The 24,811-nt window shown below is 39.6% G+C and overlaps 2 protein-coding genes across 2 annotated transcripts; both read left to right on the top strand.

Annotated features, from left to right (window-relative positions):
• Positions 1-1,009: 1,009 nt before the first annotated feature.
• On the top strand, positions 1,010-13,439 carry LOC131993722 (polyribonucleotide nucleotidyltransferase 1, mitochondrial). Its single transcript, XM_059359726.1, has 28 exons — positions 1,010-1,314; positions 1,593-1,653; positions 2,398-2,472; positions 2,736-2,841; positions 2,943-2,992; positions 3,122-3,185; positions 3,273-3,320; positions 3,453-3,566; positions 4,164-4,350; positions 4,635-4,686; positions 4,899-4,956; positions 5,101-5,197; positions 5,289-5,391; positions 5,591-5,661; positions 5,821-5,857; positions 5,954-6,020; positions 8,436-8,525; positions 8,666-8,719; positions 9,345-9,454; positions 9,534-9,605; positions 10,047-10,110; positions 10,197-10,280; positions 10,705-10,788; positions 10,926-11,032; positions 11,532-11,587; positions 11,702-11,780; positions 11,868-11,915; positions 12,009-13,439. The coding sequence occupies exons 1-28, from the start codon at positions 1,196-1,198 to the stop codon at positions 12,162-12,164; spliced, it is 2,313 nt and encodes a 770-aa protein (XP_059215709.1). The 5' UTR covers positions 1,010-1,195; the 3' UTR covers positions 12,165-13,439.
• A 1,632-nt stretch (positions 13,440-15,071) lies between these two features.
• Positions 15,072-24,733, top strand: ppp4r3b (protein phosphatase 4, regulatory subunit 3B). Its single transcript, XM_059359532.1, has 16 exons — positions 15,072-15,521; positions 16,131-16,186; positions 16,643-16,741; positions 16,901-17,524; positions 18,510-18,587; positions 18,780-18,896; positions 19,027-19,143; positions 19,811-19,942; positions 20,113-20,215; positions 20,320-20,361; positions 20,731-20,889; positions 21,145-21,314; positions 21,428-21,567; positions 21,690-21,838; positions 21,930-22,069; positions 22,393-24,733. Exons 1-16 carry the CDS (start codon positions 15,380-15,382, stop codon positions 22,498-22,500), a joined length of 2,376 nt encoding a protein of 791 aa, XP_059215515.1. The 5' UTR covers positions 15,072-15,379; the 3' UTR covers positions 22,501-24,733.
• Positions 24,734-24,811: the final 78 nt, after the last annotated feature.

The following is a 24,811-nucleotide window of genomic DNA, read 5'->3' as shown; positions in this document are numbered from 1 at the left end:
GAAAGAGGATTTTTGTGGTGCAACCCTGACATCTAGCGGTGAGGATTTCAAATAGCATACTTTTGAGGATTACAAGCCACTGCTACCTTCTCTGTTATGCCAGTCTACTTCTAAGACATATTGTTTTGAATGGGAAATTGACTTATATTGCTTATGTGTATAACATTTACCAAACAAGGGGGTTAAATTATTGACAGTTTAAGTTTCAATTATCTGTATCCTCGAAAAAGATGTTTATGTAGTTACAGTCAGAAACAGATGTTTAACTTCGTCTTTGAAAGTCTAGGTGTCAAATAATTTATCCAGCACATATTTGGTTCTGTTCTGTAATATTCATCTTGGCTAAAATAACAGAGCTGAAACAAAGCTGAAAGAAAAGGGGATGTTTAGGCCTCAAAACTCAGTAAAGACAGTTCAAGTCGAACTGTGAGAGGAATCAAATGGTCTGCTCAGCACCATTTTGATCCATTTTGACAGTTTCGAGTGAAATTTATATTAATATTTTAAAAACAAATAATACAGGTCTAGTATAACGCCTGAAATGCTAAAAACAAAACAAAAACCCAGCTAAAAACAACACACAAAAAATACTTAGATAGATTATTTAAAGACAAATGAATTCTAATGAACTGTAACAAGGAAACGCTGAATCAAATTAAGCAAAAAAAAAAGGAAAAGCTAAATTAACGCAGAATTGTTTTTGTTTTGTAAACTTTATTGAATACAAACATTGTGCTCAAAGAAATAATATATTATGAATAAGAAAATAGTTTTACATGGATTAATAATAACAATATATATAAATAATAGACGAAGTAGATAGATATATATTTTTAATAAAATTAAGAAAGAAAGAAAGAAAGAAAGAAAGAAAGAAAGAAAGAAAGAAAGAAAACACACAAAAAAATCATTATACAATTTCACAGTTTTAACACTTTTTTGTGTTTACAAGTTTAAGCGTATCTATCTAATTAAACTCACACATGAAACCACTAAAATTGGGGAAAGCGGAATTGTTGTCCGGACACTTTTGACGTTACACACTCATCCCGGCTGGTCCAATCAGAGAGCGCGTCCCTGTGACGTAATTCCGGACATGAGACTAACCGACATGGAAGCCTCCATGCGCATAGCTCAACTGTAAAGACATTGACAAATACTTTTTCTCTTTTTGTTGACGTTTTTTTATTTAAATATGAGGTATTTGCTTCATCTGGGGCGCTCGTTTGCCCGCCTTCATGTCCGTTTATGTCACAGCAGTGTTTACAGCAGACATGCTAATCCACGAAGTCTGGAGGTGGACATTGGGGACAAGTGAGTTGACTTTTCCGGCTTTCTTTCTCTTTCATTAACTGTGAACAAGCAAGACATTGTTTTTAATTTCAGTTAAACGTTTCTCTACCCGCTATCAAGTGTATCCGTTGCTTTGGTGTCCCCATGTTTACTCATGAAGCTCTTAATCAGACCCAGAACATGATCAACAGGGACGTGCTGGTATCCAGTAATATAAGTCATCTTTCTGTATAAAAATATGACAGTTGTTTTAGTATATGAGACATGTTTGATGTGTTGTGATCTTGTTGTTTTTGTAGGAAGCTTGAGATCTCTTCGGGGAGGTTTGCTAGATTTGCTGATGGATCTGCTGTAGTTCGGGTACAGAAAAAAATGTTATCACTTACACCTGGCAGTAGTAAGAGATTGTAACAAAGTACATACCAAATTATAGACATACTGCATTCTACTGCAAGTAAAAGTACATATGTGTTACCATGAAAATATGCATTACATTACACTACATTACATTACATGTCATTTATACATAAAATGCAATGGTCGCTGTGTAGATGGCACATTTAAGAATAATTTACAATAACTTATATTATTGAGTTATAATTTTTGATGCATTAATATTTAAACATCATTATGTTGCAGCTGTAAAAGTGGAGCTAAAGGACTACTTTATATACAGCTGGGTAGCTCAATCCATAACAAAACATCTTCATTTATTAGTTGATCTTATTATTTAAAAGCAGTCAAAGGTTACTCGTAACTAATGTCACAGAAATATAGTGGAATAAAAAGTAAGTATGAGTGCCTCAAAAAACACATATTATTTTTCTATGATATGATGCAGTACTATACTACTTATCTAACTAGTAGTATTCAAAGTATCTGAAATGAACTGTAACATTAAAAGCCATTACATGTATTTGTTAGTGATTAAAAACAGAAAAATATTATAATCTATGTCAATATTAGAATATATGAAGAATGCTTTTTACTTTTCATACTTGTACATTTTTTCTGTCAATACTGCTTAAATGTAATTAACAATTAATAATGTTATGTGTGATTTTTCTATACATATTAATTGCTAATGTCTTTCTCTTTTTGAAGCTGGGAGACACCTCTGTGATGGTGACTGCTGTGAGCAAAACCAAACCATCCCCGTCTCAGTTCATGCCTCTTGTGGTATGTTCTCAACCTGTCTTTGTTTTAGACTGTGATGGTTAAAATTTATCATGCTTATTCTGTCTAGTGTCGTCACATCTATAGGTAATGTAAATACATTTGGTAGAAATATATCATAAAGTTGATCAGAGGTTTTGTGCAGTCTGTTGTAAGTCATTTATGCACCAGAACAACAAACTACAAAGATTATCTTATTAGTCAGGTAGCTCTAATATGTAAATAGGGCTAAAAATGTCTGAATGAATATCCTCTTTGACTGACAGGTGGACTACAGACAGAAAGCAGCTGCAGCAGGTCGAATCCCCACTAACCATCTGAGGCGAGAACTGGGCATCACTGACAATGAGATCCTCACCAGCAGATTAATAGGTGAGTTGATAAGAATGTGTCTTATATTTAATGTAGCTGATATTACACTATGAAGTGACTTGAAGCTTTGACTAACAGTTCCTCGTGTTTCTGTTGTTCAGACAGATCGATCAGACCACTGTTCCCTGCTGGTTACTTTTATGATACTCAGGTTAGTTCAGTTTTAAATTCTTTTCATCATTACGTGGAAATAGTTTTCCCCTCTCTTGCCTTTTTTAAACAAATACAATATCAATTTTATCTGCCACCAACTTTTTGTGTATGTTCATGTCTCCTGAAGGTCCTCTGTAACCTGCTGGCAGTTGATGGTGTCAATGATCCAGATGTGTTGGCTATTAATGCAGGTGAGTAAAATGTCAGACCTCCGTGTTATCCACAGAGCATCGTTTTTAAGAACCTTAGCTCAAACAATATTTTTTCTTCTATTAAAGCATCTGCTGCTCTGGCCCTGTCTGACATCCCCTGGAATGGACCCATAGGTGAGAAACGCACAACAGATTAATGCCACATTCAATAATTTGATTTAGTCTGTTCAGTTTCAGCTCCTGGAAAATGTATTGTACATTATTTAAATCAAGCTTGGCACTACTTGTGTCTTTGTGTTTCTACAGGTGCTGTGCGTGTGGGCATGGTCGACGGAGAGACGGTGATCAACCCCACTCGGACACAGATGAATTCCAGCAGTCTTAACCTGATTGTGGCTGGAGCCCCCTGCAGTCAAGTGGGTAAGTGGGTGAACGTTATGAAACTTCCAGCAGAAGCGCAAAAGTTTATCTACTGAAAAGCTTGAAAAACTGAAAAAAAACTGAAGACCTGCAATGTCACAAATAGTAATTAAGTTAATTATTATGTTTATTGTTAATATTTTTGCACGAAAATAGCACAATGCACTGGGTGCCCTTGCCTCTTTTTATGTCATCTACCGTCTCACTGCTGCTTATTTTTTATTAAATGCTTTTATTTATTTGTAAGACTTTTAGTCATTGTCTTGTACCTATATTTATATATCTTGGCTGCCTTTATTATTATTATTATTATTATTATTACTATAAATCAGTTGCAAAGTGTGGGTGTCAAGCCAACTTTGTTTTTATATAACTTTGTATATATAGCAGTTATTAATGTGATTGATAATCAAGTAACACTCAAACTCTATGAATTGTTTCTCTGAATGTAACAATCTCACAATTAGAGTAATAATACATTGTACAATGCATTTTATCATTTCCAGCTGTTTGTCACAGGTTATTAATTACTCTCTCTCTCTCTTCTGTCTATCTGATGATGACATCATACAAATCTTCTTTGATGTGACTCTCCAGTGATGATCGAGGCGTCAGCTGAGAACATGCTGCAGCAGGACTTTTGCCACGCAGTGAAGGTGGGAGTCAAATACACCCAGCAGATCATATTTGGCATCGAGAAGCTGGTGCGAGAAGAGAAGATCACCAAGCGCACCCCGGTCAAGATCTTCTCAGCCCCGGCTGTTATGGTGGAACATGTTCGACAGTAAGACCAGTCATGAGACTGTTTTTCATAGTTCCAGAGTGATGAAGTGAATGGGCACCAGGACCAAATTTCGATATGATATCCAGAATAAAATACAACAAAATTTGGGATTGTTTGCCTGAATTAAACTGTTGGTTTATTAAACAAATGCAGACACTATTCGGTTTACCAGTGGTACCGGAAGCAGTTTCTGTGCCTTATTCCTTACAATATAGTGACAAAAATAGAACTCATATTGTTTTAGATGTCAGTGATGACCTTTTCATCCTCTTCTCCCTCTCCAGATCAGCTGCCAAGAAGATTTATGGTGTTTTCACTGATTTTACTCATGATAAGGTAAAGTCTGACGTCTTGTTGATGTCAAAATCTGTGTGTTAGCTTTCTCTCACCACCTCGTTTGGTCATTTTAAACTCATCTTATTTTCTGTTTATTTAAAGCAGCTAGAACCATTGATGTTTCTGATATGATAATGTTTATGTACCTTATCTCTGGATCAGTAATCAGTAATCTCTAAATAACGGTAATTTATCTCATCATTTTGTCTTAGATTTCAAGAGATGAAGCTATCAACAAAATTCGACTGGAAACTGAAGAGGAACTAAAAGGTACATCATTTTTAGTATTTATGTTGCATGAAAAGAATGTGAGCTGAAATCATTACATTTTAATTCAGATGGGTTCATGTAGGTAATTTATGTTTCCATCTGTCTGCTAAAAAGTGTCAATTGATGTTGATCTTCCATGTGCAGAAAGATTCCCTCAGACTGAGCAGGCTGAAATCGTTGAATCCTTCAACACTGTGAGCAAAGAAATCTTCCGCAATTTAGTGCTAAATGAATACAAGAGGTAAGCAACTACCTATAGTCAAATCAATGCATATTCTCATGATGCATGATGTGCCTTCATAACTGGATTTTCTTTATTTTAAATGTTGTAGATGTGATGGGAGGGAGTTGACTGCTTTAAGGAACATTTCTTGTGATGTGGACCTCTTTAAACCGCTGCATGGCTCGGCTCTGTTCCAGAGAGGACAAACACAGGTCGGTTGTTGAACCAAGAATACCATTGTGCCCTTATATGATGGAGATATAAGACTGTTTGTGGGTGTTTCCTGCAACTGAAAGATAATGAAAGTGATAGCAGCAGCGTTATTTCCCCCTGAAATTTTTGCTGTGAAAAAGCTGCTCTTGTCTTTTAACAGAGAAAGCTCAGTCCTCGACCTCTTTCTTTTTTATAAAGGTGCTGTCCAGTGTCACATTTGATTCCCTTGAATCCAGCATCAAAGCAGATATTATCACTACAGCTTTGAGGTAAGATATCACTCATTTTCACACATGAAACCGCACATACATACTGTTTTATAATGTCTGTCTATGTCTATGACAGCCTAATTTACCTCCACAGACTAAAATATAGCATTAAAATATCGACTATTTAACCCAGGTCTTCAAACTGTTTTCTTTCTACAGTGGCATCAAATCCAAAAATTTCATGCTTCATTATGAGGTGAGTAAACATGGATGATTATGTTTATTTTTTGTATGATTCTGTATATTTTAGTTTTCAAGCTGAATTTAAAATTAATCTTGCCTTCAATTTCAGTTCCCTCCATATGCAACCAATGAAACTGGAAAGGTGGGAGGCATGAACAGGAGAGAGCTCGGACATGGTTTGTATACTTGTATTTATTGTCTGTTAACTACTTATTCTCATCAAAAACCTTTGGGTTACTTAACGTTACCCCGGTTCTTTGATAACAGAGTGAGGTGTTTCACTACGCCACGGCCCCTCCTATTACCACAGATGAATGGTCCCTCCTGAATCATTCATCACTGGTTTCTTTCTGTGTCTATGCAAGGAGGGAAATGATGGTGAAACACCCCACTCTGTTATCAAAGAACTGGCGTTACGTTAAGTAACCCAAAGTTCTTTTTCTAAATTTGTTCGGTGTTTCACTATGCCTCCCGGATTGCATCCAATCTCTTGAAGCAATAAATGAAGCACTCACCCGCTTTGCCGTGGTCAAAGCTAAGAGCAACACTGTTTTAAGAGAAACAAACGTAATCTCCACCGCCTCTATAGGCTCAAATGGGTGATGAGAGAGGGTGTCCAACACAACCGACAGGTCCCACAAAGTAACTAGGGGCCAAGAAACCGGAAGTATGCGGCATGCACCCTTCATAAAGCGACCAACTAAAGGATGCTGCCCTATCGGGGCGACACCTGGAGAACTGGAACTCACCAGGGTCTCTGAGCCATGAACTTTGGGGCTTTGTTGCACCTCCATTCCCCTTCTTTTCTTCGCAGAAGGGGGAGTGGGAGAAGCAAGGAACGTTAGGTCGGACGCTTCTTCTTTCCCTCCCCAGAGTGGGGGTGGCGGTTTTTCACTGCCACTGCAGCAAACGAGTGTTTGCCCCATGGCCATGTGTTTTCTGACTGGGGCTGTTGGTTAGCCTACTGACCCACTGCCTGTCTTTATGGTTTGGCACCACCCTGTCTCCCCCTTGCTGCTGCAGCCACAGCGGCAAAGCTCGCCCTTGGAACAGAGGGGGGGCGAGGGACTTGTTTTTGGGGTAGGCAGCGGTCAAAGGCTTCACCTTCTTATTTCCTGAGGGTGCTGCTCTCCCTCATCTTTTTCCAGAGCTGGACCAAAAAGACCTTTGGTCAGGTCGAATGCTGCGTCCATAACCTCTGCCTTCTGTGCATCGATTAGGCCTGAATGGTTCAGCCTCATGGCTCTCTTACCTGAGACTACAAGACCCATAACCCGACCACAGCCTTGTACTGCGCCATGTGAGGTCATTCACTACATAGGTCATTCACTACATAGATCTCATCCCAGAGGACTTGGTTAGGTGCCCCACCATCCAGCTGTCGGCCCATTTCCTCTAGAAATTCTGCCTGGTACGCAGATAGCAAAGTCATAGCATTAAGAGAGCACACAGACTGTGCTGCATAGCTGTACATCCTCTGGAAAGTGGAGGCGGTGAAGCGCTCCAGCTTGCTGGGCAGAGAGATGCCGGAGGAAGCTGAGGGAGAGTGACGGTTAGGGTGGAGGTGATAAGCCAGGCTCCACCACTGGGGGTTCGGCCAGCCCCAGTTCCCCCATCCCATGAATCTCTAGCTTAGAGCAGTCTTTGGTGTGGAGCTTACTCTTAAATGGACTGGACCAGAACCAGCTCATTTCTCTCACGCAGGCAGGCACTACGAGGAACTCCTCGAAAAGTGGAGGCATGACCGGGGAGTCAGCGTCCATCATGTTCGCCCAGCTGGTTGTGGCTCCTGGCAGACAGGGGTCCTGGTTATTGGACACAGCCACTCTCAGCCTCCGTTCCAATATTTTCTCAGGCATTGACGCACAGTGAGAGCATGACTGGGGGCAGCCAAAGATGCTTGAGCATGTTTAGCACCCATGCAACTTATGCACATCGGGTGAGGGTCCCTGCCCGAGATGGACGCCCCGCATGATGCAGGGCACAGGCCTCTTTAGCCTTCAGTTCCGAACTTTTGGCGGGGGTAGTAGCCGAAGACATATTGCCTGAAAAAGTGGAATAACGTTTAAATATTCATCCGTACAAGCTGCGTCGTAACACGTTAGTTGAACTCCCGGTACCCGGCTCGGCTAACAAGCTAATGCTAACTGAGTCTTGGTGGTATAGAGCTAATGTTACACGGTCAGTAACTGCACCGGTAAACAAATACAGGGCAGCCAGGGAGCAGTTCGCCTTAACGCGGTCACGTCACTGCTCGAACCAATCCGTGTACTTACGAAGTACTCAGCAAAACCAGACTTGAGCCGGGAACTGCGTTCGGTAATGTGATCCTTTACGGTTCGTCTATGAACAGTTGAACAGATATCCAAGCTGGCCTACATGGGCTGAGGGAGCTTGTATAGTTTCTTCATGGGAAGAAAGCGAGTAATTCAGGAGGGACTGGTCATCTGTGGTAATAGGAGGGGGCGTGGCCCCTGCACAGTTTGATCTGTCTATCACGATTCCCATAGTGAAACACAGAAGGAAGTTAGAAAAAGAACTTCTGGACAAAGATTGTGATGTGAATATATTTACATTTGTTTATTTCTCAGGGGCCTTGGCTGAGAAAGCTCTCCGACCAGTCATTCCTAAAGACTTCCCTTTCACTCTCCGGGTCACTGCTGAGGTGCTGGAGTCCAACGGTGAGTGTGGTGTTAAGTGTAAAAACACCACAGGAAATGTGTTGGCAGGATGCCTCACTCAGAAACATGAGGTTACATTGTCTGAATCATGTTTATTTATTTATTTATTTCTCTTCCTCTGTCGACTTTCACCTCTTCAGGATCCTCCTCAATGGCTTCAGCGTGTGGAGCCAGCCTCGCTCTAATGGATGCAGGTACTGGAGTGGGAATGCATGACATGGCTCCTTTACAATTGATCATCTCTGTAGTAAAATTATGTATTTTTTTTTTTTTACTGAACTTTAATGCTGCAGCTACCAACAACCCAATAAAACAGTCATTAGGTTGTATTAAAGTCAGTAATCATATGTATATGATTATTGACTTTAATAGTACTACAGTAGCAGATTTGGAGCTTCAATTTAAGATTTGTTTGACTTGTTGAGCTCTGTTTTTATTATTACATTACATTATTACACATATATTGTCATAAATCAGTCACTGTGGCTGTATGTTTGTTAATATCCCGGCTGAACTGAATTTTGTAGTAACCTAATAAGCACCACAAGAGGGTAGTATATACATTTGAAGTACAGGAATGTACATGTTTCACAATGAAAGCCTTGCTATTAAATTAATGTCTTCTGTCCACTAAAAGACTACAGGATTTTTAATGTGAAACAGATGAAGAAGTGCTGAGTTTCAATTAAAAGCATCATGCAGTCACAAAAATGTGTCAGAGCATATAGGATAGGATTACTAGATTTAGTTTAATTTCAGTGTTTTTATTTAAATAAAGTCTAGTGCAACTTTGTACTTATATGTCCAAATCTCTCCCAGGTGTGCCCATCTCTTCTGCTGTGGCAGGTGTAGCAGTTGGCCTCATCTCCAAAGCAAACCCAGAGAAACCTGCTGAGATCGAAGACTACAGATTACTGACTGATATTCTGGTACATAGAATGAGTAACCAACCACCGGAGTGTAGTTAAGCAATGTGTTGAATATGAGCTAATTATTGTTTTCAAACAGGGAATTGAAGATTACCTTGGAGACATGGACTTTAAATTGGCAGGAACGAACAAGGGCATCACTGCTTTACAGGTACTGTATCTGAGAACTTACAGCAAGTGTTGAAAATAGATTTTTTACCTCAAAATATGTCCGTTATATTTCAATATTTTTCACCTGGCCCATTTTTTGTGCTACAAAATCATAATTTGGTGCTGCGTTAAACATATAGTAGGAGCCCAGGGCAGATTTAGAGCTTTAATGAAACATTTGCTCATCATAAATATATAAAGTTCACTATTTATTGTAAAGATACCTTGACTGTTGGGGCAGTATGCTGTACAGATTTAAACTGTAAAAATGTATTGTTTACAATGATAAGTTATCCACTATAAAACATACATTTTGCAGGAAAGCTAAAGGTATAATGATTATGACATGTAAACAAATGTAAATGTCTATCAACTCCTGCAAAAACCTTCTTTAGGTTTTGTCCTTCCATCTCTGTTTTACACTCCTTTATTTAACCTTCAGGCTGACGTGAAGATCCCAGGTCTGCCTCTGAAGGTGGTCATGGAGGCTATCCAACAGGCCACAGGTAAGCTTAAATGGCAGTGAAATGGAACAGTAAATTCATATTTATGGTGTCTTGATAGCCTTTGTGTCAATATTATTATGTTCCAGTGGCAAAGAGGGAAATCTTGGGCATCATGAACAACTGTATAGCAAAACCCAGAGAGAGGAGGAAAGAGAATGGACCTGTTGTTGGTAAGTTTTGTGTTTGAACATACATTTCTACATTTAACAGGAAGAGGGACAAGCTTGGACTAGGTGTGAAAATGTTATTTTGTATAACTAGCGTGTATGTGTAAAACTGGTTGAGTTGGATAATAAGGATGATTGCTGAACTACTGATCAGGTCATGGCATGAAGCTGATACTGCCATCAGGGCATAAAGGCCAGCCAAGGCAGGGTTTCGGCTGGGTTAAGCTGTTAAGTGTCTGCTCTTTGTTTGTGCGGGAGAAGGAGTTAAAGGGAGCTTCAAGGTGAGTTAGGTCGGGGCTAAAAATGCTGATGCATGCCATGGCCAAAATATTAATAATGGCACAGTCTGGTAGCAACTGCAGGACCTAAAACATTAATTTTGGCTCATTTTATAACTGATGTGTGAGAGTTTTTTTTTCTGCTTCAGAAAATGTCCGAGTGCCTGTTTCCAAACGAACACGCTTTGTCGGCCCAGGGGGCTACAATCTTCGCAAGCTACAAGCAGAAACAGGTGACAAGTGATCGTAACTTCACATTTAACTGAATTGGAAAACCAAGCCGGAGCAAGACATCCTTGTGCTGCACCAACCAAAATCTGCTACACAATGCAGACAAAATGATTAAACTGTATTGTGTTTTCTTCTTTAGGTGTAACAATAAGTCAGGTGGACGAGGAGACTTTCTCTGTGTTCGCTCCAACACCAGCAGCCATGTATGAAGCCCAACAATTCATCAATGAAATCTGCAAAGATGATGTGAGTCTCCAACTCTTAAACACGTGAACATTTTAGAATAACAAAAACCTACTTACCACAGCATATCACGTAGATTCTGAAACTCATCTGAGGCTGTGGACATATAATATCTTTTATATCACTTCTTTTGTTTTTACAGACTTGCTTTTATGTAATGCTTTCCATCTTACTACTTTTTTTTTTTTTTTTTTTTTTTTCTTTTGGTCATTTTTACTCCCTTTACCTTCTAAATCTATTCTTATTACTTTATCAGGATAATTTTCCTCTGTATCTGAGAATGTTTTGTGATTAATCCTGCACTGTCTTTTATTGTTCTTCTTTTAATGCAAGAATTGTTTTTAGCCTTATGGCCTCATTCTCATTGTGATTTACTGCTCTCTGTCAAAGCACTTTGTAAGCTGTTGTTTTTAAGATATTATTATATGTAAAAGCATGGCTGTGCATGTGTATGTACTGTATGTGCATGAAGATACATGTGTATTTCCGTTTTGTGTTGCAGCAAGAACATCAGCTGGAGTTTGGTGCGATCTACACTGCCACCATCACTGAGATAAGGTAAACTAATACATTGCAATGGTGACTGTTAAAGAGCATTTAAAGCCAGTCATTAGCAGACAGTTTTAACATGTTTAAGAGAAGCATCTGAAGATTTTTCCTGCTCTGCTTCAGGGACATTGGCGTGATGGTGAAACTTTATCCCAACATGAGTGCCGTCCTGCTGCACAACTCGCAACTGGACTACAAACGGGTCAGTGAATTTGCATCTGCATACTGTTTGCTCGTCTGTTCATGTTTGAGATTTAAGAACACATTTCTATGTATTTTATACTTCTAGATCCAACATCCAAGTGCTTTGGGTTTCGATGTGGGGCAGCAGATACAGGTATGTGTTTGTCACTACAGGCTGTGTTATGGAAAGTAGCCTCCTGTGTTTAAGTTGTGGGCTTATTGTTTCTGACTGGATTTATGTTCACAGGTCAAGTACTTTGGACGGGACCCAACAGACGGCAGAATGAGACTTTCCAGGAAGGTGCTCCATTCTCCTGCTGCAACGGTCATCAAGACACTAAGGGAGAAACAGAGCATCTCTATGGGTTCAAGCAACAGCCACACGACCAACACCGATTTGTGACACACCAACGGGTTACCTTCTGGGTTTGCCACCGATTAACTGTTGAGAAATCTACCAAACCAAGAGCATCAGATCTTGTCACAAACTGATTCAATTGCTGTACATGTGGGTATGGAGGTGATTAAAGTGCACTGGAGTGAGCTGCAGCTTCTCCAACACAGCGTCCTGCTGCTTCAGTGGACAGACTGAGAAGAACAGTGAGCAGGAGACACGTGTTTTCAAAAAATGATGAATCTGTTTCATGTTAAAGTATCCCCCCCCCCCCCCCCCACCACCACCTGTGTGATAATGCTATGTGCAATGTCCTCTAAGCTGCCAGGATCAAGATATGGACAGGAGAGTGTACACTTTTTTTGTATTCTCTTTATGTTAGGTTACATTTTCAGTATACTGTTAGTCAGTCATTTAAATAAATGTTAGCCATTTCAAGCTTAAAATAATAACAAATACCACTCACGCATAAAGGAACCAGACTTTAATGTAACCTGGCATCAGATGTCAAAAAAATCCTCACTTAAGTGCCACAAATTGTACTTGGAGATAAAAAGGTTGATACAACCAATCAAAACAGTGAAAAAACTAGGTTTCACATGAGTTACAAGATAGGATTAAGAAGAAAAAAATACAGTATAATAAAAAGGGATTATTGAAAAAAAAAAAGAATAATAGAAGATATAATAAATTGTTCCCAGTTGTCCCCACTTGTGACCAGGCAGTGGTGTACACTGTGTGGACTATGCCTTTTTGTTTAACCATTGTAACATCAGCACTGCAATTATTGTTTCGGTGGCTCAAATTTGGAAATACACAAGGACCTCATCACATCTCTCTGGCCCTTTAAAGATGACATGTGTAGACCTCAGACAGTTATCCACACCCACAGACTGTGTAGCCCTGAGGCTCAGAAAACACCATGTCAGGAGCTGCTGTGTCACACTCTGACTGGATTTGGTGATTTATGTGAAAGTTAATTGTTCACTTAAATAAGAAGGCAATTGTTTGGACTCTGGCAGACTTTGTAGTTGCTTTTATAACTCCTAGCACTAATCTTGTGACAGAAATATGTACCAAACGAAGACTGAATGTCTATGGACAACTGAGTTGATCTCAATACAATTAATTAATCTCTGTTAATGAATACACACATTCATTAAGCCCTCTTTATTAAAGTAAAGTACAGTGCAGTACGAACTGCAGCATGGACTATTTTTCCTAGGCTGGAGGACATTTGGGATGCTTATTATCTGAACTATTAAACTGAGGTTGTATTGATATCATTTGTGTGTCTGTTTGACTTATTGGCGAGATGGACAAGTGCTGAATGTCTGGCTTTCTGGACCTTAAGAAATTATTTCCTAAATTAATTTAAAAGAAAGAATGTGTGTGAGTATATGTATGCACAACAATTGCAGAGAAGCAGCTGCTGGCATGAAAATCTTGGAAAATATCAGGCTCCCCCAACAATGCTTATTAAATATATATTAGAATATCATGCATGTAAAAATGAGAATCTAAAGCATAAAGCAAAGTCAAAAAATAGGGTCAAGCTATAACATTGTTTGCATAGCTCCTTTCCTCATTTAAATAATTCCATATTTGTAGACATTGTTTCTACTGTTTATGTTTTATAAAATATGTTTTGTATGATGACACTTCTGTCATATAATTCATATTTTCTATTCAAGCTGGGGTTTTTGACTGATATACTTACCTCAATCTAAATCTATATTTTAGTACTTTGATCTTATGCACCAATACACCACAGCAAATTCTTTGAAAACCAAATTCTCATTCTGATAAAATGAAATACATTTGTGGCAACTACAGAATGAATAAACTAAACAGATGTGGTGTTTCAGATGTATAAAGTAAGTTATTTTCATTCATATTTTACTTTATATATTTATATTCTACTTTTATTTTGTATTTATTAAATGTTTTAATGACAGGTTGTGCGATGTAGCCTATGGGTTTTGTTTTGATTTAATGTAAAGGTGTAAAACAGCAAGTACAATTATATGAAAGTAAAGGGTGACAATCCAAAACATCATTCTAATAAAAGAGTTCTATGAATAATGTCGATACACTGTTAAAATAATTGCTTAAGTCATTTTTGTCAAAATAGTTTTTTTTGCCTAAATCATCTCATGACGCCGGCCACCTATGGTAAAATCGGCTACATCCTCAGTTGATCAGATCATGTGATTTTACCCCTTTAAGATAATGGCCTATGTCAAGTGTGTGACTTAAGCCGAATTCTTATGTCTAAGTCAAAATAAAATGTGACTTAGGCAGTTTTTTGAACATGCCTTTGTGAATTAAGCAAGATATGCTAACACTTTATTTTGAAGGTGTCTACATAAGGGGGACATGAGTGTGTCATAAACATGACATGGGATGTGTCATGAACATTAATGACACAATGAAGTAACATTAATGCTCATGATACTTGTCATGTCATGTTTCTGACAGGCTTGTGTGACTCTTATGTACACACCTTTAAAATAAAGTGTTACCATATCTTGCTTAAGTCACAAAGGCATGTTTAAAAAATTGTCTAAGTCATTTATTTCTCTTAAGTTACATAATTTACACACAGTGTTATTGCTATGCCAATAGCCATCTTTTGTTACATCCTTTTTGAGTGAAATTTTCAATAAAAGTCATATGCTAAACTTTTGGTGAAGTTTTTTGTGTTTCCTGCAAAACTTGAAAAAAATGAGTTAGGCGATTTTTTAACAGGGTGACGATGTAATCTGCAGGTAATTGTTGCTGCAATTGCTATTCTGGCCTGTAGGTGGCGCTTCAGATGGTGGCGCTGCCGTGCTGCCATTGGATGATGTGGCTCGGAGGAGGAGACCCCGCGGCAGTTAGCGCTTGATTGACGTCGAAGAAGAAAAAGAACACAAGATCGGATTACAAGATGGCGGTCTGTGGACGGTAGCAAGAAGGCCGTTAGAGTTGTTGTGTTCTCTGTGAATTTTACTGTTTGATAATAGGCCTCCTGTTGAGCTGTTTCACGTCGTGAGCGTAATATGTTGATGAAATAGCTACTGATACATATCACTGTTACTGTGAACTTTACTCAGACGTGCATGTTTTATAACATGCGGGTGGAAACAAAGTTAGCAGGTCGAGGGTAGAAAACAGCAGACGGGCTGAGCTGATAGCTTGTTAGCAGCCTGCTAGCCCTGCTAGCTCCGACTCGGTTAACCATGTCGGACACTCGGCGGCGAGTGAAAGTATATACGCTAAATGAAGACCGACAGTGGGACGATCGGGGCACCGGACATGTTTCGTCTACGTTTGTTGAAAGGCTGAAGGGAATATCGTTATTAGTTCGGGCCGAATCGGACGGTAAGTTCCCAGTTAGCATAGCCGCATTGATGATACGTTGGCTAGCATTAGCATGCTAACTTCTGGTTGTTCGGGCAGAATGCTTCATTTCACCACTTTATATATTTAGTTAACTTGTCGGGGTTGCCTTTTTGGATTTACTTCAGTACATATAGTCTTAAGCTTTTGGGACAACCAGAATTAGCATTGTCCCTAGATAAAAGTCAATCATTTATTGAATAGCTGGTGCTAGCAAGCTCGTTAGTTTAGCAGGCGACGTGATCTCAGTAGCATGGGGGGCCTTAAAAGTCTAGTCTGAAATGTACAAAGTTGTTATTGCTCAGGATCGTAAACCATTAAAATACACAAACAAATCAACCCCCACAATAAATATCACAACACTCAAAATAGGCTAATGATAATAACCCTTCCTATTGTTAGTTAAAACTTTGTATTTTTGCATCATTGTTTTACCTAGCGTTTCACATTGTCTTCTTAGCGTTTAATTATCTGTGCCAGGCAGCTTTATTGACCTTAACCTTTAAGAATTGGTGACGTTATCATGTATATTGTATTGTGATCATTCGCACAAGCTCGGAAAATATAGTTACTCAAGTCTTTGTGTTTTAGGATCTCTACTATTGGAGTCGAAGATAAGCCCGAATACTGCATATCAGAAACAACAGGTAAGAGTAGACCATCTCTGTCTGGATTAGCTTCAAAAGGCATGCCTTCAAGGTATACCTCAGCATGTGTGAAAATGTGTATACATTTTTAAATAATAAGACTGGAATTAGTTGTTGGACAATTACTGTTACAAGGGTGCAGTTGGAACTGTGAATATAAACCTGGAAACAAGCAAAAGGCACGCCACTTCATTATAATTTACAATAACAGAAACTTGTTTTTCATCATTTTCAACTGTTGTTGCCAGAAACCTGCCACATGTTTGAGATAACAGATCTGATTGTAAACAAAATTATCTCAGTCAAAATTTTAAAGGACATGAAAAGGCATGAAAGTACTTTGCGTTTCGAGAATGTTTCCATTGTGCGTGAACACAAGCAACCATGTTTGAGTATCACCATGATGAAGCGTTTTTTTTTGGTATACAAGTTGATGTTTCTTTGTCCTCCTTTTAGGACACACTGATTGTCTGGTCGGAAGCAGATAATTATGACCTTGCCCTAAGTTTCCAGGAAAAGGCTGGCTGCGATGAGATCTGGGAGAAGATTTGCCAGGTAAAAGTTTTGTGCTTTCTTTTTTTCTTTTAAGAAATTGTTTACTGGGTAGTTCACATTCAGGAATGGTGCAAATTTACTGGTGCTGATATTTTGGTGATCGTACAACACAGGCCAGTTTAACTAATGATTTCAAATCTCCCAACTATTTATTCCTAGGTTCAAGGCAAGGACCCTGCCCTGGACATCACCCAGGACCCCATTGATGAGTCGGAGGAGGAGCGCTTCGAGGAGATTCCAGAGACAAGCCACCTGGTGGAGCTCCCCCCATGCGAACTAAGCCGACTGGAGGAGATCGCTGACCTGGTTACCTCTGTCCTGTCTTCGCCCATCCGGAGGGAAAAACTTGCCTTGGCTCTCATGAGCGAGGGCTACATCAAGAAACTCCTGGGTCTCTTCAGAGTATGTGAGGATCTGGACAACAGGGAAGGTCTACATCACCTCTACGAGATTGTCCGGGGTGTCTTGTTCCTCAATAAAGCCGCCCTCTTTGAGGTGATGTTCTCAGATGACTGTATCATGGATGTGGTGGGCTGCCTTGAGTATGACCCAGCACTGGTTCAGCCTAAACGGCACAGGGAATTCTTGACCAAGACAGCAAAGTTTAAAGAGGTGATCCCTATCACGGACTCTGAGCTGCGGCAGAAGATCCACCAGACCTACCGGGTGCAGTACATCCAGGACATCATCCTGCCCACGCCATCTGTTTTTGAGGAGAATTTCCTGTCCACTCTCACCTCCTTCATCTTCTTTAACAAGGTGGAGATTGTCAGTATGTTGCAGGTAAGGATCCAAACCAGGTAACTATTATTCTTTAAGTAAAATTTCTGTAAATGTTTCATTGCTGGATAAACAGGTTGCAGCTGAACACGTTCATTTTTTCCTTTTTAAAAAAACTTTTTGTCGGTTTTAACTGACTGAAATTAGTTTGACAGATACAAGAGAGCCTGTCGTCCTGGTGATTCCACACAACGAAGCTCATACCTGATAATAAATTAATAACTTAATCACCATTGAGCAAAATGGATAAGGATTGGGATAATCTATCTTTAATGCTGTCATAATCAATGCATATGGTCGCTCAGGAAGCATTGCAATTGTTTGTAGTTTTTTGTCCTGCGATGATGAAGCCATTCAAAAATTGGAAACATTTATGAATCATTTGGCTAATGGGTTATGGTTCATTCTCTTGCTAGTAGAGCTGCAACAATAAGTCGACTAAATGATTAGTCTATGATATAATCGCCAACTATTTTGATAATTCATTAATTTGGTAAAATTATGTAAATAAAAAAGGTGAGTTTTTCTACTTTTACCTGTTTCATGCCATATTAAACTATTTGGGTTTTAGACTGACAAAACACGAACTTGATTGTCATATTTTAAAGATTGAACGATTAATAAGGACTATGATTAAAGGAAAATAATTGATGGATTAATTGATAATGAAAATAACCATGAGCCTTAATTGCTTGTCAGTGGATTTCGACATGGAGCTTATAAGGTCAGGTGTTATATGAAAGTAATTTGTCCCATACAATCATTTTCATGATGCAAACATTACCATACGGTTCATCAATCTTGCTTAAAGAATAATGGGTTCTCTTAATGTTGTGTATATATAGCTCACCTGTATTAATCATGCTGCAAAACTTGAATTCAAACTGTACAGAATTCAGTCGTATTTCTCATTTTTTTGTCTTTACATTTTAGCCTTTTGTTTTTTCAATATCTTAATGTCCCAACCCTGTTTTTTCCTGTGGTGAAGGAGGACGAGAAGTTCCTAACAGAGGTCTTTGCACAGCTCACAGACGAAGCCACAGAGGACAGTAAAAGGAGAGAGCTTGTAAGTGGTGTTGGCTTTCACATCTGTGGGAAAATATGTGCTCAGTATTGCTATTCTTGTTCTTGTTATATGGATTCAGTCTGCTGCCTGCAATACCATTTCTCAAGGGTTAAATATTTACTGCATGGTTTTCTGTAATGAATGCTGATCAATCATTACATCTGTTTGTTTGTTTTTCTCTCCGCTCCTTAGGTGAACTTTGTCAAGGAATTCTGTGCGTTTTCTCAAACGTTGCAGCCACAAAACAGGGACGCTTTCTTCAAAACTCTGGCAAATCTAGGCATTTTACCTGCTCTTGAAATAGTCATGGTATGTTCTGGGTGGAGCATGAATGTGAATATCCATTTTTTTTTCTGCCCACGAATGAATGAACCATTGAAACATATTTTGTTTATCCTCTCTTTGTTCTGGTCTTAACTCATGATTGTCTTCTGTTCAGGGAATGGATGACCTGCAGGTGAGGGCAGCAGCAACAGACATCTTCTCTTACCTGGTGGAATTCAGCCCCTCCATGGTCAGGGAGTTTGTCATGCAGGAACCACAGCAGACAGATGACGTAAGCATCTAAACATCACTGAAAACAAGCATACATGCACGTGTTGCAAATGAATACTCGGTACAAACGTTATGTACTGTACCAACAATACCTCTTCGAATATTTCCCTCTCCCATTTTTTTATTGCGCTGTGCTCCTTAAGTTTTACATCTAGTCCATGTACACAAATAACTGCATGTGGCAAAAGCTCAAATTAAACCTAAATGTGCATGTAAAACCTTACAGATTTTCAGAGCAGTGCACTTGGCAATTAGAGTGAATCTAAATATCAAATAGACTTATTTAATCCTGTGCGATTGTGAGAACTTTGCTCTACTCCACTCTATGAGATGTAGAGTAAAATAAAAACTAAAAGGACAAGGGAAACAAACTTTTTATTGGCTGCATGTTATCTTCAAGTTACTGATAAGGCCTTCGGTAATTTTACTTTCACTTTTATACATAAATGTGTCACATCGTTGTGGGTGTAAACAAATCCTCACAATTGCATTTACTTTACCAATTTAGACATACGACAATGCCTTTGAGAGTCAGTATTTTTCATTTAGGTACCACAGGTAAGTGTTTGAATTTTACTTTAAAAGCTGTACGAACCCTGCATGCAAAGTGTATGGAATATGCCGTCAAATCTTGACTATCTTCTATTCTGTGTGTTTTCTTTTCACAGGATGTTCTGCTGATAAATGTTGTTATCAAGCAGATGATTTGTGACTCCGACCCAGAGCTGGGAGGGGCTGTCCAGCTGATGGGTCTGCTCAGGACGCTCATTGACCCTGAGAACATGCTGGCTTCCAACAATGTAAGTAAAAACCACACACGCACACCTTTTTTATTGGTGACTGGCAATAAAACTACGTACACACTGTACACACTGCAGCCTGCTGGTTGCAAACCCTTAGATGCTTTGTCCAAAACTAAAACATCAACAGCACACATCAAATCTTTATTTGTCTTTTGTTTCCTTTTTAGAAAACTGAGAAAACAGAATTTCTGAGTTTCTTCTACAAGTACTGCATGCACGTCCTAACTGCTCCTCTGCTGGCCAACACGGCACATGACAAAAACTCAAAAGGTGAGCTGGGGATAGAGACCTCACATTAACTGAACTCGAGTGTTTCAGACTGAAATGCAAACAGAGAATTTAATTTAAATTTCTTCTGTGTCATCGTCTTTCAGATCTACAGGAGGGATCAGCTAAGATCAACCCGGTCTGTCCAGGTGAGTGTTATGTAATTTAACATCAACCATGAACCTCCCGGGCAGTCAAAACCTGTTTAAGTCAGATTTTGCTGAGATTATTCGTCTTGGAACGTAGTTATAGTAACATGATGACATCTTAATTTAGTTTTACCCAAATCAACTAGGTTAATTATATTACCTATTGATAATGGCTTTAATGGTGCAGTAGCTGTAATTTTCTACATTAAGAACAGTCCCAAAGCTGCGAAGCATTATAAGCAATGTTGTTTTGTTTTTTAGAATATAACTCTATATTCTAGGATTGTACAGTTGCATTACAGTTTGGAAAATGTATGTGAATTCTGTAAAAGTTGCATGGCTTATTGGCTTTTGTTTTATTTTGTGTAGACAACTTCCAGACAGCTCAGCTTCTGGCACTGATCCTGGAGCTCCTGACCTTCTGTGTGGAGCACCACACGTATCACATCAAGACCTACATCATGAACAAAGATCTGCTCAGGAGAGTGTTGGTGCTCATGAACTCAAAACACACCTTCCTTGCTCTTTGTAAGTCGTACACACAGAAACATTTCACACAAATGCACACACTTTTTTCTGTGTAAATACATTTTTATCAAGTACACATTCATTGGTTTTATTTAACATATCCTTTTCTGTTTCTTTGTTGCCCCAGGCAATATCCTCTGTATGTTTTGAAATTTATAGATAGTGTATTTTTGCATGTAGGTGGGCATATACATGTATGCCCTGTAAGACAGAGTGTAATTCTAACACTGACTAAGTTGTCCATTTTTTTCCCAGGCGCCCTGCGGTTCATGCGCAGGATCATTGGTCTGAAGGATGAGTACTACAACCGCTACATCATCAAAGGGAACCTGTTTGAGCCTGTCATTAATGCCCTGCTGGACAACGGCACCCGATACAACCTCCTTAACTCAGCCATCATAGAGCTCTTTGAGTTCATTAAAGTGGTGAGTAGACGCACTAAACATAGCTGAATGAAATGTTTTCATTAGTATAGGGTGTGTGCATGTGCTACTTAAAGTGGTTTGTTTGTGATTTTCCACCATTTCTTCTTTTCCAGGAGGACATAAAGTCTCTCATAGCTCACATTGTGGATAACTTCTACAAAGCACTTGAATCCATTGAGTACGTCCAGACTTTCAAGGGCCTGAAAGGCCGGTACGAGCAGGAAAAAGACAGGCAGAGTCAAAGACTCAACAGGTCAGTATACTGACTCACAGGTCAAATTAGTTCAGGGATCTTTGTTTTGTTTGTTTAATATTCTCAGCTCCCACTCCCCCTTCAAACATAAAGAAAATATATAAATATTTTTTTCCCTGTAGATATCGCAGAGATGCACGGTCGTTGGACGAGGACGAGGAGCTGTGGTTCAATGACGATGATGACGACGATGATGGAGAGGCTGTGGAGAAGAGCCGAATGGAGGAGGACTTCTCCGACAGCTACGGCAAGTACATGGAAGCCAAAAAAGGTAAGATGCTTTGGTATTGCTGCATGTATATTTTTCCACAGAATGCAGCAGCTCTTTAAAGTTTGATATGTACGGTTCTTTCTTACTGCAGGAGCTGCCAACGGAGCGAACGGTGCCAACAATAACGGGAAAGCTGCTGTAATCCCACCTCCCTCACCAGCCGTCACTCCAAACAACAGTTCAACCTCCTCGGTCAAAACAGTTGCTCTTCCTGCCACACCAGTAGTAAAGGTAAATGACAAACTTATTTTTTCCTTGTGTAGAAAGGAAAATCAAAAAAGTTGATGTAAATAGGTGGGTATGTATGGTGTTCATTGGTTCCACATAGGGTCACTTTCAGGCTACATAAATCAAAGATGGCAATGGCTAAAATGTGAAACTTGAGGCTTCAGTACAGTAGTCCACAAACCAATGGGTGATGATCTAGTGGTCATTTCCTCTTGTTATATACAGTCTTTGTAGAAATGCTAACTGATAGACACGACCTGTGAACAGTTTTTCTTGTTTGTGATTTTGTAAGTGGGCATTTTGTTCATTTTTTCTGTTTCTCTCAGACTGCTCTGGTTGGTTTGGTGGACTACCCTGACGATGAGGATGAGGAGGAAGAAGATGAGGAGGAGGAAGAGCAGTCTCCAAGGAAGCGGCCCCGTCTGAGCTCTTAAGGCTGATTGTCCTCTGTTTGGTCGAAGTGGATGGACACTGAGTCCCTCCCATCCTCCCTCCTCTGGTCTTCTCATTGGTCCTTGGCCTGCCTGTGCCGCCTGTCAGTCTCACTGAGAAGACGGGCAAAGACGAGCTCCCATCTCACCCTGTCCCCCCTGATCTCTGCTCCTCTTCTCCCTCGGTGGTAGGAGATGGAGAGCATATCTTTTTTGGAAAGAGACAAATCTGTCTGTTCCTTCAGCCTGTTGATTTTACCTCTTCCCTTTACCAACCGCCTCCTCTTAAGAGATCCCAAAATCTCTTTCTTCCCCGAGGAGAAACTCATTTGCAAACACATCCCTCCTCTTTCATAACACTTCTCCTGCTCTCCCAGTTCTGACCTCCTCCTGAACAACTTTTCTCCTCTTCATCCACCACCGTACACACCGACCAGAGAGGCTGCGGTAAAAGTAACGCTGCCAAGGCGGCTCCTAACTCTGCTATGTTGCTATAGCAACAATGGCAAGGATGCTGCGGTACTTCAGCCACCCCAAAGGAACCCTCACGTCCTCAATTGAACTCTCCCTTTCCATCCTTCCTCGAACCCGAACCAGTGAGCTCCAGAGACCGAGGAAGCCAGAACACAACCAGCCAGTGTATGAACTGTTCAGCAGGCCAGTCAGGCTAGCAGGACTAGCCGTCATAGTTATAGAAAGCTTGACTGGCTGAAGCAGTGTGTGCCGCTCCTGCCGCAGAACTGTTCACTTTTGACGGGGATAGAGGGATCTAGGCAGCATAGAAGAATGAAAAGATGAGGGAGGTCACAAATGACACAATGTACACGGAAGTAAACTCAGCAGCAATGAGGCTTAGACCCAGAGGAGCAGGACTCAAACCTACAAAAGCCATGGCGTCAGATTAGCCAAGGCACACACAAAACACAAACGTCTCACACACAGGACTGCGTTAGCCAGAAATCCTGTATTTCATGACTTTGTTAAAAAGTACTGTACAGATGTTCTTTTTTTTCTTTTTAATCATTTTTTCCCTGATCTGATTTTCAAAGGGGGGAGAGAAGCCTACCTACCTGTGTATTTTTGTTGTTGTTGCACAAAAGGTGGGGTCACTGTTCACCCTTTCAGTCCAGTTCATTTGATTCAATGTAAAATGCAGAGAAGTTGCAAATGCTGGTTTTAAAAAAAATAACGTATTAAAACTGCAGTAATTTTTGCAGCCAACATTTTGAGGATGTCTCGAGTTTTGTATTGTAGTGGAATTAAGAATTTGGTGCCCTCGTTACAATGCACACATAGCCCAGGTGTTGTTCTTACTGGGTGACAAACCTGAGCTGCTGTTGTGCTTAGAGTAGATTTAGTGCGCACTCTCGTTTCAAGAGGTTCAGGTCTTGGCACCCATCTCTCCCAACAGATCTCAGGTTCAGGATTCAATTTGCATCAGAAACAAAACCTTGTCTGTGCACTGTAACACTGCAAGCTGATGAAACATCTCACATTTATTACTGAATGAAGAATGATTCTAGTGAGCCACAAGAAGCTTGAGGTTGCAGTAGGTCTTTATCCCAGTTTGAAGGTCCAGAATTTTCAACACCGGTTGAATCAGAAGTATTAGTGTTGTTCCACAGATTACATCTAATTTAAAGATTTCTTTGGCCTGTGACATAAAAACAAATATGAATCGAAGGAATTCTTTTTAGTTAAATTCAAACCCCATGATTGGATGAGCTGCTTTTTTATTAGTTAACGATAATTTTACCCCAGAGTTGATGCGGTGCAGTTTAAGAATCAAACTGTTGTTTAAGTGCAGTATTTCTGACACGGCACACAGGTTTGATAATGTCAGAAGGCAATGACACATTTTATTGTCAGGTTGAAACATTTTTTATGTTGTATCTTCTCTCCTGGTCCCACCACAAGCACACTGAGAAGCAGATGAAGGGAATCAAAATTTGCAACAACAAAAAAAGCCAGATCACACAGACTTCTCTGGAACTTCTGAGCAGCAGGCTAGGAGCACAAGTAAAATGACTATTGCCAATGTGCTTTTCAGGAGTTCAGCAGTATATGAGCAGCGAATTGTCTTTCCTCCTGTCTGTTAGCGTCACCCAACAATATGACTGTTTTTGCTCCCCCTTGATGAATTTGTACCAAGTGCATTTACTACCACTATCCATTCTTAACATTTGTATGAATTTATTTGATAAGTTTTGAAATTAAATGTGACCCTGACATTGAACTTGTGAATCTAGCTTTGTCTTATAATTTTACTGATTTGGCAATTGGAGCAACGAAATTTCTAATTGATTTTAATATA

This window comes from Centropristis striata, chromosome 20 (genome assembly GCF_030273125.1).
Source record: "Centropristis striata isolate RG_2023a ecotype Rhode Island chromosome 20, C.striata_1.0, whole genome shotgun sequence".
NCBI classification, from domain to species: domain Eukaryota; kingdom Metazoa; phylum Chordata; class Actinopteri; order Perciformes; family Serranidae; genus Centropristis; species Centropristis striata.
The sequence above is the reverse complement of the archived record's forward strand: the minus strand, read 5'-3'. Positions and strand labels throughout refer to the sequence as shown.

Bases quoted from the DNA above. Each gene is read 5' to 3' on its own strand.
- ppp4r3b (XM_059359532.1), top strand. From the start codon at position 15,380: ATGTCGGACACTCGGCGGCGAGTGAAAGTATATACGCTAAATGAAGAC. The intron at 16,742-16,900 runs GTAAAAGTTTTG...ATTTATTCCTAG, and splicing joins TCTGGGAGAAGATTTGCCAG to GTTCAAGGCAAGGACCCTGC. The intron at 20,890-21,144 runs GTAAGTCGTACA...TTTTTTTCCCAG, and splicing joins ACACACCTTCCTTGCTCTTT to GCGCCCTGCGGTTCATGCGC.
- LOC131993722 (XM_059359726.1), top strand. From the start codon at position 1,196: ATGAGGTATTTGCTTCATCTGGGGCGCTCGTTTGCCCGCCTTCATGTC. The intron at 4,687-4,898 runs GTAAAGTCTGAC...ATTTTGTCTTAG, and splicing joins CTGATTTTACTCATGATAAG to ATTTCAAGAGATGAAGCTAT. The intron at 6,021-8,435 runs GTTTGTATACTT...TTTATTTCTCAG, and splicing joins CAGGAGAGAGCTCGGACATG to GGGCCTTGGCTGAGAAAGCT.